Source organism: Pelobates fuscus, chromosome 6 (genome assembly GCF_036172605.1).
Source record: "Pelobates fuscus isolate aPelFus1 chromosome 6, aPelFus1.pri, whole genome shotgun sequence".
NCBI lineage: Eukaryota > Metazoa > Chordata > Amphibia > Anura > Pelobatidae > Pelobates > Pelobates fuscus.
The window spans coordinates 125,248,609-125,261,990 of NC_086322.1; the positions used below are offsets into that span (position 1 = coordinate 125,248,609).

Below are 13,382 nucleotides of genomic sequence, written 5' to 3' on the forward strand. Positions count from 1 at the left end.
CATTACCTATATAGTGTAATGTGGCAGGATGAGATCAGCAGAGGTCTTATCTTTACATTTTCACCATATGGTGCTGGAAGGGATTAAGCCTAAGTAATTTAACACGTGCCAGGAGAGCACAGTAAAAAGATACCCCTTCTAGCAGTGGGACAATTACTGCACCATTGTCTCAACTCACCAGATGGAAGCACTGCTTACCTGAAAATCAATGCCTCCTCTAAGATGGCCACCCCCAAGGATGTAGCATGAATGGACAGAACTGCCCCAGCACATATGATGCCTGACTGCTGCTAGACATTTTTATGCTTCTGTGTGTCAGCTGATGGAGATATTTGCTCCACTGTAGTTTTTTTGTTGTTGTTATCTTTTACCACAAAGCCAACAGCATAAATATAGGATTGTCATACAAAATTAAAGTACACTGTTTAGATAAAATGTACACTAATGTGTTGTTTTTTTTTCTTCTTTGACAGGTGCACTTTAATACTTCTACAGTGTGCTACTGGACGTTTGTACCAATACATTCCTATGAAAAGTGGATGTGTTGACATTATAAAGTGCTTGTATTAATGGATTCTGATAACAATAATCTCCAAAGACATTCTTCTCCAAACAACAGATGTTTAACTTTTGTTTATTAATGGTCTACTTTAATTGGTCATAACAGTTTTACAGTGATTTCTTAAAGGGGAGGTATATTCAGAATGCTACTGCCATCTGCCGTACACTACATCATTACTAATTAGACAATACACAGTTTAGGATGCATAGCAATTTCTTAGAATGGGCAAAACAGGGCTGACCATCTCACTTGTACCACAGGTTATTTGAAGTAAAATTGCAAAGGACACAAACATTTCATGGCCTGCAAATGCGGATTAACCATAAATACTTGAATATTATGGGGTTCTGGAATCCTGGCACTAAATTAATGTCATCGCCCCCCCCCCCCCCCTAGGAATTGTGACATAATTCAACCAAACTGGAGGAAAATATGGATTACACGAAAATGACAAACATTTTTAGACACTGGACATGTGGTTCTGATATACTATTTAAGACTACTATCTGTACATTCAGAGCAGCAAGCTTCCCTTAATTTTTGCAAGGATTATTCCAAAGCCTTCTGACAATATGTGAATTTTGTATATATCCATAAGGATGTTTTGTAAAAACAATCTATACAACAAGCATATGGACACAAAATACATATACTATAGGATGATGGGCGGTACAGTAAATACAAACATACCCGAGTGTATAGCACAAAGGATTACGAGACAGAGAACAGTGTGTTGGGTTTGCACAAGCTAGGCCTTACGTCAAAGACTCCCCTTCCTCACTACATATACTCGTGATCAAAATAATAAAATATTGGCTGAGCAGGGGCTTTATTAGTAAGTGTAGACTATGTACACTAGGAAAATCTATATCCATCACAAGAGTACATCTGAAATGAGCATGATACATCATCTGACAACAGTTGGGTATACTTTCAGATATCAATGAGGTAAATATGGATTGAAACTTGAAAGGAAATAAATCCATGCAAGCAATTCAACATAAATTACCCTTTCTTAGTAAGAATAGAGAAAGATAGGATATTAACTTGAACAAAGAAATATACACCCGTCATAGATTTCTGTTACTGCCTGTAAAATAACCCAGCACTCAATTCTGACACTGCTAGAAAATGCAGAAAAGAATAAGTACTCCCTGTGATAATTGAACATGTACATCTGTTGTTACAAATGGCACAAACTAATTACGGTAATGCTGTAGCTGTAGGCAGACGTGTACTATACAAATGTATATATGTTTATCATATTCACACACACACAAGGTATATTCTTGGATCATTAGAAACACCTAACACATGTTTACAGAGTTCTTCTAGTACTAATCTATAATCTAACCAAATGGCCCAATATTTGTTTATTAATTCTTCAAATATAAAATTATGCAATTGACCCATTCTTCCATTGCAATATCCCATATGCCAACCAAGTCTGTAACAAACCTTAAGTAATTCCCAGGATTATAAAACTCTATACCGCTATTGTAGGCCTTATAACTGGGGGACCCATCGAGGGATTAAGAGCCAATAATCTAGTCCGGTTCTGTTTTTTTCTTAGCTCAGAATGTATAATGTATGTGTTTTGGATGAGCTAAAATAACTATATTAACAAAATATTTCTACTGCTTTAATAATTCCAACTCTATAATAAAATACATTTTAGAAATATGTCCCTTGGAGATAGCCTAGCACAGTAGTCCACTTAAGGGTATACAATAACATTTCCAAAACTTACACTGCCTTGACGGCTACTAATACCTACTCATCAGTAAATCATTGAAAGGATTTAAATGGAGCCATGATCACAATCAAAAATAATACGCAGACAAAACCCTAGGCTTTACTCTAGTTATCAGCACTTACCATCAGCCAAACGTTTCCAGGATAAGGAGTAAGGTTACAACCAAATTTATGCATATGGGTGATCTCCTTATATGTTCTGCATTCCCCTTGGGTATCTGATTAGAATGTGCAACTCCTTAGCTTCCCAATAGGAATGACCTGCAATGATTTGGCTGAAGTTTCTCGTGGAACTACAGCCAAAATTCCATTAGACACTTTATTTCCTGTTGCAGCATCCCAGAGTCTTCTGACTGTGGATATGCCATGCACATGTTATATGTACACAGCTACTGCATACCAGATTTCTAAGCTCAATTGCAGCTTGACAGCTGTTCATTATCAATTTGCATTTATGTGGCAGCATTTCAAGAGTTGAGATGAGTATTTAGGGCTAATTTCTAGTTCTGTTTTAACCCCTTAAGGACCAAACTTCTGGAATAAAAGGGAATCATGACATGTCACACGTCATGTGTCCTTAAGGGGTTAAAGGTCAAACTTTCTAAAAATTCTCCAACTGCAGCTGGAGAAAGTATGACAGCCGTTAATACAAAATGTGCTTGGACAAAGGCAACGAACGATCTGATCCCGAAAACCAGAGCTTGGCAAATGTAATAAAATTTAGCAGCCAGTCAGAGCAAATCACATTGAGTCCAGGCATGGGGTTGCCGCTCAGATCTTCCCCCTGTATGAATGTATTTTTGCTTTGCACTCCACCATTCTGTGAACTTTTTGTTTATAATTTTCGTTTCGAATTGGAATGCTATTGCAGTAGCTAATTAAACCGAGGATCTATTTACCGTATATACTCGAGTATAAGCAGAGTTTTTCAGCCCATTTTTTGGGCTGAAAAACCCCAACTCGGCTTATACTCGAGTCACTGTCTGTATTATGGCAATTTGCATTGCCATAATACAGACCGGGGGAGAGGGGGGCTGGCAGAGCTGTAACTTACCTGTTCTGCAGCTCCTGTCAGCTCTCTCCTCCTCTGCGCCGTCCGTTCAGCACCTCGGTCAGCTCCCAGTGTAAGTCTCGCGAGAGCCGCGGCTCTCGCGAGATTTACAGTGTGAGCTGATAGAAGGAGCTGCACAGACCGCGCGGAGGAGGAGAGAGCTGACAGGAGCTGCAGAACAGGTAAGTTACAGCTCTGCCAGCCCCCCTCTCCCCCCCACTGAACTGCCAATGCCACTGGACCACCAGGGAAGGAGCCCCCCTCCCTGCCATATATCAAGCAGGGAGGGGGGACGAAAATAAATAAATATATAAATAAAAAAAAATAAAATAATAATAATAAAAAAAAATAATAACAAAAAAAAGGGGGATAAGGACCACTATGGGAGGGAGGGGGGGGGGGGGGTATAAGGACCACTATGGGAGGGAGGGGGGGGGATAAGGACCACTATTGGAGGAAGGGGGGGGTATAAGGACCACTATGGGAGGGAGGGGGGGTATAAGGACCACTATGGGAGGGGGTGGGATAAGGACCACTATGGGAGGGGGTGGGATAAGGACCACTATGGGAGGGGGTGGGATAAGGACCACTATGGGAGGGGGTGGGATAAGGACCACTATGGGAGGGAGGGGGGTATAAGGACCACTATGGGAGGGAGGGGGGGGGATAAGGACCACTATTGGAGGGAGGGGGGGTATAAGGACCACTATGGGAGGGAGGGGGGGTATAAGGACCACTATGGGAGGGGGTGGGATAAGGACCACTATGGGAGGGGGTGGGCTAAGGACCACTATGGGAGGGAGGGGGGTATAAGGACCACTATGGGAGGGAGGGGGGTATAAGGACCACTATGGGAGGGAGGGGGGGGGGGGGGGTATATGGACCACTATGGGAGGGAGGGGGGTATAAGGACCACTATGGGAGGGAGGGGGGTATAAGGACCACTATGGGAGGGAGGGGGGGTATATGGACCACTATGGGAGGGATGGGGGGGGATAAGGAACATTATGGGAGGGAGAAGGGGGATAAGGGCCACTATGAGAGGGAGGGGGTGGGATAAGGACCACTATGGGAGGGGATGGGGAAGTAAGGACCACTAGGGGAGGGGAGGGTAAGGACCACTAGGGGAGGGGAGGGTAAGGACCACTAGGGGAGGGGTGAGTCAGGACCACTGGGGGGGGGGGGTGAAGGAACACGGGGGTGGGGAGGTAAGGACCACTGAGGGAGGAGGAGGGGAAGTCAGGACATATGGGGGGGGAGGGGGCGGCAAAAAATTTTTTGCCTACGGCGGCAAATATCCTTGCACCGGCCCTGCACACACTGCATTCACACACTGCATTCATACACACACACACTGCATTCATGCACACACACACTGCATTCATATACACACACGCTGCACTCATACACACACGCTGCACTCATACACACACGCTGCACTCATAAACACACGCTGCACTCATACACACACGCTGCACTCATACACACACGCTGCACTCATACACACACGCTGCACTCATACACACACACATACGCACACACTGCATTCATTATACACACACTGTAAATAAATATTCAATTAATATATTTTTTTTAGGATCTAATTTTATTTAGAAATTTACCAGTAGCTGCTGCATTTCCCACCCTAGTCTTATACTCGAGTCAATAAGTTTTCCCAGTTTTTTTGGATAAAATTAGGGGCCTCGGCTTATATTCGGGTCGGCTTATACTCGAGTATATACGGTACATTAATCTATAACAGGTTTTACCTGTGAGTAAAAAAGGGGCCAACCCCACAGATAGGCAAGTTGTGAGTGCTCCTATTATTACTACTAAAGGAAAAAGATCAGCAACAAAACAACTACAGCTTGCCATCTACCAGTATAAAGGGACACTCCAGGCACCCAGACCACTTCTGCCCATTGGAGTGGTCTGGGTGCCAACTCCCACTACTCTTAACCCTGCAAGTGTAATTAATGCAGTTTTTTATAAACTGCAATAATTACCTTGCAGGGTTAACTCCACCTCTAGTGGCTGTCTACTAGACAGCCACTAGAGGGAACTTCCTGATTTATAGCAAAGATTTTCTTTGCTAGAGCGTCGCTGGACGTCCTTATGCTGTGTGAGGACCTCCAGCATCGCTCATTTCCCCAAAGGAAAGCATTGAAAATCTTTTTCAATGTTTTCCTATGGGGAGCGCTAATGCAGAGTCAGTAGGAGGAGCGGCGCAGAGGAGGAGGCAGCGACGAGGGACAAGGTTTCACCCCTTCAGCAACTCAGGATTGGGGGGGTTGGAGGGAGAGGGAACCTGCAGTGCCAGAAAAACGGATTGTTTTCCTGGCACTGGAGTTTTCCTTTAATATTGAACTGCTTACAAATATAATATAAACTTGGGCTCTTCCTGGCACCTAGGTACCATCCCACTGGCCACATTGATAATGAGGAATTAACGTTTCTGCATTATCAATGACAATTTCGGCCAATTAAAACTACATTTTGATACTAAAATTGCATGCTTTTTAAGATCCCTCATATGGTGATAGTTTAGGATCTAATTTGCTACAGAAGTTGAGTGTAATTAATTACTTTATATTTAAGTGCACGTTAAAATCTTTACACAACACATTTCTTTTGGTTAAAGGAACACTGTGGTGCTCAGGTGTTCAGGTGACTATAGTGTCCCTTTAACTTTGTGAAACGACGCTGGACGCCCTCACGCTGTGCCCGAGGACAAGCAGCATCTTCATATCCCCCATAGGAAAGCTATGATTCAATGCACGTACCGAGCATGCAAATTAGGATTCCCCTCAGCACTGATGTCCAAGGAAGCGGAGACCGAGTCAGCGCTTTAGGACTTTATTGCTGAAATAAAGGGTTTAAAGGGACACTATAGTCATCTGAACAACTTTAGCTTAATAAAGCAGTTTCGGGGTATAGAACATGCCCCTGCAGCCTCACTGCTCAATCCTCTGCCATTTAGTAGTTAAATCCCTTTGTTTATGAACCCGAGTCACACCTCCCTGCATGTGACTTGCACAGCCTTCCATAAACACTTCCTGTAAAGAGAGCCCTATTTAGGTTTTTCTTTATTGCAAGTTCTGTTTAATTAATATTGTATTATCCCCTGTTATGTTAATAGCTTGCTAGACCCTGCAAGAGCCTCCTGTATGTGATTAAAGTTCAATTTAGAGATTGAGATAAAATTATTTAAGGTAAATTACATCTGTTTGAAAGTGAAATCAGTTTTTTTTTTCATGCAGGCTCTGTCAATCATAGCTAGGGGAGGTGTGGCTAGTGCTGCATAAACAGGAACAACGTGATTTAACTCCTAAATGACAGTGAATTGAGCAGTGAAATTGCAGGGGAATGATCTATACACTAAAACTGCTTTATTTAGCTATAGTAATTTAGGTGACTATAGTGTTCCTTTAAACTCTGTGAAACGACAGAAAGAACATCTAGTGGCTGTCTGTTAAACAGCCACTAGAGGCAACCTTAACCCTGCAATGCAAGCATTACAGTTTCTCGAAAACTGCAAGGTTTTCAGCTGCAGCGTTAAATGAACAGCATAGGCACCCAGACCACTTCATCTCATTAACCCCTTAAGGACTGGACTTTTTTTGCGATGTTGTACATTTGCGACCAGGCATCTTTTTACACTTTTGTGGTGTTTGTGTTTAGCTGTAATTTTCCGCTCTCTCATTTACTGTTCATATACAAATTATATATTGTTTTTTTCAGGACAAAAGGGGCTTTCTTTACATACCATTATTTATATAATCTCATGTAATTTAATTTAAAAAAAATGAAAAAATATGATGAAAAATTTAAAAAAATACATGTTTTTTGACTTTTATGTGAAAAATCTTTTATTCATCTACAAAAGCGAATGAAAAAAACTGCTAAATAGATTCAAAATTTTGTCCTGAGTTTAAAAATACCCAGTGTTTACATGCTTTTTGCTATTTTTTTGCATGTTATAGGGCTATAAGTACAAGTAGGATATTGCGGTTTCAAAACATATATTTTTAAAATGTATCAATAGTGACATTGTAACACTATTATCTGTCATAAATCGCTGAATAACACCCCACATGTACATATTTTTTTTAAAGTAGACAACCCAGGGTATTCAATATGGGGTATGTCCAGACTTTTTTAGTAGCCACTTAGTCGCAAACACTGGCCAAAGTTAGCGTTCATATTTGTTTGTGTGTGAAAAAAGTAAAAAACTAAATTGAACGCTAATTTTGGCCAGTGTTTGTGACCAAGTGGTTACTAAAAAAGACTGGTCATACCCCATTTGCAATACCTTGGGTTGTCTTCTTTCGCAAATGGTATGCCATCATGGGGGTAATTCTCATTCCTGGGCTACCATACGCTCTCAAAGGCAACGTAACCAACCTGGCCATTTTCAATGTAAAAATATTTGACCCATATATTTGACCCTGTAACTTTCAAAAACGCTATAAAACCTGTACATGGGGGGTACTGTTATACTCAGGAGACTTTGCTGAACACAAATATTAGTGTTTCAAAACTGGAAAATGTATCACAACAATTATATCATCAGTAAACGTGCTGTTTATGTGTGAAAAATGCAAAAAAAAGTCACTTTCACTGACAATATCATCGCTGTGATATGTTTTACTGTTTTGAATCACTAATATTTGTGTTCAGCAAAGTCTCCCGAGTAAAACAGTACCCCCCATGTACAAGTTTTAGGGTGTCGTAGAACGTTACAGGGTAAAATACAGTGCTAGCAAATTAAATTCTCTAGACTTTTGGCCTGGGTTGGCAGGCAGGTCCCTTAAATTGCAATCAATAAAATAACTTAATTATGTAAAAATATTACATAAATACGCACGTAGAATTTAAATATATATGCATATTTATATATTTGAAGTCTACGTATATATTTATATAATTATTTATGTCATTTTGTATATGGACATATGAATAGTTCGTATTCTTTTTATTTATTTATATATACATAGATATATATACAATTTCATTCTAAGTGTATTTTGATATAAATATATATATATTAATATCAAAATACAGTTAGAATAACATTTCGTATAGATATATAATTTTTTTTTAAATTTTTATTATTATTTTTAATTTTTTTAATTTAATTTAAATTATTTATTATTCGTATTTTATAATAATATATATATACAATATATATATAGTTATTATATATATACGTGTGTAAATTAATTATAAGTGTATTTTTATATTAATATATGTACATATTAATATAAAAATACACTTGGCATGACATTATATATGATATATAGACATATATTATATAGGTATAATATATGTCTATATATCATATATATATACACATATATAATAATATTTTTTTTTTATTAACTTTCACTTTACATTTTTTTATGATTTTACAGTTGCAGGGAGACTGCCTGTCAGCACAGGCAGTCCCCCTGCAGGCAGAGACTAGGACACCTATTGTGACCATGTGGTCGCCCTGTTGGGCGATCACATGGCCCCAGGGGTCCTAATCCGCCATGGGGAGACTGTCTGGGCTGCAGGCAGTCTCCCCACAACGGGAGCACCGCCGATCGCCGCCGGGGGAACGACGGCGATCGGGTAAGTACATTTTAAATTTAGGACGGTTCAGGACCGTCGTCGGTCGGCAAGGGAAAAATGCCGATGACGGTCCTGAACCGTCTTGCGTCCTTAAGGGGTTAAAGAGGCCTGGGTCTCCTTAACCCTGCAGCTGAAAACCTTTAAAGTTTATATTGCAGGGTTAATACTACTAGACAGCCACTAGAGACACCTACTTCAGATTCACAGAGTTTGACTCCATTAAACAACACTGGACATCCTCGTACTTTGCATGAGGATGTCCAGCTTTTTTAAAGTCCACATAGGAAAGCATTGAGTTATGGTCTAATCCTCTCTTTACTGGCAGGTTGATGCTGCAATGGAGGGGGGCAGAGGGGCACTAAAATGTTAGGAAAATAGTTTAATATTCCTAACACTATAGTGTTCCTTTAAGAGGACAGGGACGCTGCACCCAGACCACTTCAATGAGGTGAAGTGAGGGTACCTATAGTGTCCCTTTTTTTTATTATTATTATTATTATTATATGAACACACCAACACAATGATATTAATATTTAAACACATAACTTAATACATCACCTCACATCCATAAGAAAACCAAGTGTGTATGTACAGCATTTTCAGAGTCAAACATCCTATTCCTGGATTGAGATTATTCACGTCAATCACTCACTGAACATTTAGAAAGTCCTAGATACCAATAAACTGGACAGTCTTGCCATTCAGATTCTACTCCAGCTCCCTCTGTCCAACTTCAATCAAAATCTTGCCATGAGGATTACTTTGAATCACCACCGACCTCTTAATAGCAATGTGACAAGACCATTTCTCATGTGTGATGCTCCAGACTTTTCCACTTACTCATATAAGTTGTACTGCACTAGGATTCTTCTATCACATCTGTAGATCTTTGTGAAGTCTATCTTCAGAACACACACTGCTCTGGGTCCCACTATATTATCAGTGTCCCGCTGTGCTTCTATTCATCTCTTTCCACATGCAGTCTAACTGATACAGAACTAAAATCTCTTGTATTAAAACTGTCCTCCTAAATGATGGGCTATTGACCTGTTGTCGATAGGTGTAACCCTCTGAGTGCCAAAGGTGTGTCCAATGCATTGGGCTACAAAGTATCAGGCAGTTCTGATATTTTCATAGTTTATCTTGAGGCTATACTGATGGATAATTTAAATGAAACTCTATCCAAATGACACACGGTGAAATATTTAAATAAAGTGAATCTCCAAGCACCATAATCACTGAAGCACATTGTATTGTTTGTGATGTTATTAGTCTATAGACACTGTGCCGTGCTCCTCCCCTTCCCCCCCCCCTTGTTTTTTTTCTATCCAACTATTTTTGGTGTATTTAAAAAAAAACAAAAAAAAAACAGGGCTTAACCATGACCAATAGCCACCCAGACACACTGATATTGCACAAATTACATCACATTTTATAGCGATGAAGCATTGAAAGGCTGGGAGTGCTAGAGTCGTGATGTAAGCAGTTCTTCTGCAGAGGTTTTTTTTTTCTTTTCTCATTTGAGTAATTCTGCATGTAAAACTGTGGAATTAGAATTAGCTGAGAGATCTAAGCCACTTTATAGATGATATTGTGGGCAATACAAATTGAACAAATGCCATGCACTAAGCAATGGTAGCTGTACCAGCCTCTATGATCGGATCAGTCCTGTTTCATGTACACAAGTACTATTGTGTAAGGATAAAGATATTATTTAGCATTGTCACTGTGGTTCTAACCTGCAATCACCTTTACACTAAACAACAGAGCTCCAGCCACACACTGCTAAATAACGGGCTTCTTTCCAGCACCCAATGTTTTCGCAGCACTGAAATGACTGACGTAACCCTCACTTCAATAAAAAAGACAAATAACACTGGAAAACCTTCATCTCTAATCCTATATGATATGCTAAAACTCATGTTCAGTCCCACACTCCCCCTTTTCCCTCCCCCTTTTTTTAAATGAGAAAAAAAAAAGTATTTCTCTCTTACCTCCTCCAAGTGAATAACACTTGTTTGAAGTTCTAGTTTACTGTTGTTGTTTGTACCTGCACTTTAATGGATAGTAGACAAGAACCACACACAGACTGGTTCCCTCTTATACAATCCCAGTCAGAGTGTTGTCCAATGTTATACTGATGATTGTGCACCATGTTTTTCTTACTGTTACGGTTTTAAGTTAGGACACTATAGTCACCAGAACAACTACAGCGTAATGTAGTTGTTCTGGTGAATATAATCATTCCCATCAGGCATTTTTGTGTAAACACTGCTCTTTTCAGAGAAAATGCAGTGTTTATACTGCCCCCTAGGGACACCTTCAATGGCCACTCCTCAGATGGACATTGGAAGTGCTTCCTGGGGCAGTGCTGCACAGTAGGCAGCACTGCCGTTCACGCAGAATTTTCCTCATAGAGATGCATTGATTCAGTGCATGTCTATGACGAGGTGCTGATTGGCCAAATAGGCGTTTTGCCCTGCCCCCATCCCATCTGCTTTCCGATTTCAGCCAATCCAAAGCTTTCCTCATGAGAAAGCATTGAATTGGCTAAAAAAATTAAATTCTGATGATATCACAAAGGAGGCGGGGCAGCACCAACGCTGGAAATAAGGCACTGGAAATAAAGCACTGGAAATAAGGCGAGTTTTAACCCTTCTAATGGGCTAAAGGGGGGCAAGCAATGTAAATAATGGTTTGAATACTATAGAATCCGGGAGTCATGATGCATACTTGTTTCTCATCTAATATATAATTGTATATTCTAATTGCATCTTCTATCTTGAAAAAAAAAATCACAAATAAAGAATAAAAATAAATAAATAGACAATTTATCTCACATCATTTATGTTAGGATACTTCTCCTAATAAAATTATTCAGAGGTTTCTATAAACTATGTACATAGTGGTGGTGGATTTATTCAGGGCACCTAGTGAATGCTAATACTTAATGTGCAGTGATGGTCTCATCAATCACCCTACAGGTACCCATGGCTTCCCATCTCACAGAGCACATATATGCTAAAGCCCCAGATTTACTTGATATTCTTATCAACACAATAATATGTCTGAAGACCATGAAAACATGTACAGGGTGTAACTGATGATGTCACAAATATCAAGTGATGATCTACTGACAGAAAAAAAGACCAGCTGCTGCATTTTAAACGCTGTCAGAATCAAATATACAGGAAATTCTGCCTCAAATTCATCTGTCATAAAAATGCAAGAACTCTCCAATACAAGTGTTTTAGAACATGTTGCAGAATACTAAATAAAATAAATAAAGCTTCGATAGGTAAATTCTTGAGGAAAAGATATAGCATAAATATAAGGTCATTTCTGGAATTGGAGCTATCATCACGAGCCCAGTGGGGTATCTCTGCTTATTCATTTACCTTGGGGGCTTTGCACAGGATTGCTATGTATCACAATCAACAGCAGTTTATTCAAGCAAGGCGATTACAACACAAAATATGAATATCTTAGTATAAGAATAGTTTAATAAAAGGGCTGAATACATTTCCGAACATAGCAGGTTCATATGAAAAATACAAAGGAGCTGGACTACCTCACATGAAAGATAAAGATTAGAATCTACTGAGAAAACATCACACTTCAAAGGAATATATTAAAGATCACCAAAAATGGTGTATCTCTAAATGCAGAATACGTTTGTGGGCATTCTCTGAAGATTAGGGGAAAAGAACATCATAAAGAAGGTCATTGCGAAAGGAATCAAAAGAAAAGGGGGAAGAATAAAGATTTGAGGTCAATGAGAGGTTAGGGAAGGGGGTTATAGAGGAGCAGCATTAAGTTAAATAGGGTAGAAGAAACCATAGCTTCTTCCAGTTACTGGTGTAACTCCTCTTAAATTATATCATCCAAGTAGTAAATGTAATTGTTAATAAAAAAATAATAACATAATATTAGTGTCCTGTTTAAGATATGTGAAGAAAAAAATACAACAAACATCTCATACCTGCTCCGCGGGAGAAACATGGACTCTTTGATGAATACTGAACCGGACAAAAGAATATACCAACAGGTCCCAATATCATCTGGGCTGAAATGAAAGAATGACATTTGTGTTAAATTACAGGCAATCTCAAAATCTGTATCTCACAGTAAAAGCAATAACCTGACCAGCTTAAAGGGATACTAAAGTAATCTCAATGAGGTGGTCTGGGTACAGGGGCCCTGTGTGCCTTTAATCATGCAATATAAAATGCTGCAGATTTTTAGAGACCCCGCGTTAAATCCACCTTTAGTGGCCGTCTTCTAGTTACTTGAAGTTACTTGTTTAATAAATGTGTCTATATTGTTGCAATTAAATTTTAAATAGTATTTTGTGCTACTTCCTTTGCTCAGTTGGTTTTTTGATTATAATTAACAGTA

At 39.4% G+C, this 13,382-nt stretch overlaps 1 protein-coding gene across 8 annotated transcripts in view; it reads right to left on the reverse strand.

Moving 5' to 3' along the window:
- Positions 1-13,382, reverse strand: part of RAPGEF2 (Rap guanine nucleotide exchange factor 2) — a 274,085-nt gene that overhangs the window by 137,200 nt on the left and 123,503 nt on the right. For all 8 annotated transcript variants that reach the window (XM_063458215.1, XM_063458218.1, XM_063458220.1 and 5 more), the window contains exon 4: positions 12,967-13,050. In XM_063458215.1, the coding sequence (XP_063314285.1) occupies positions 12,967-13,050 (84 nt within the window). The remainder of the gene's footprint in view (positions 1-12,966; positions 13,051-13,382) is intronic.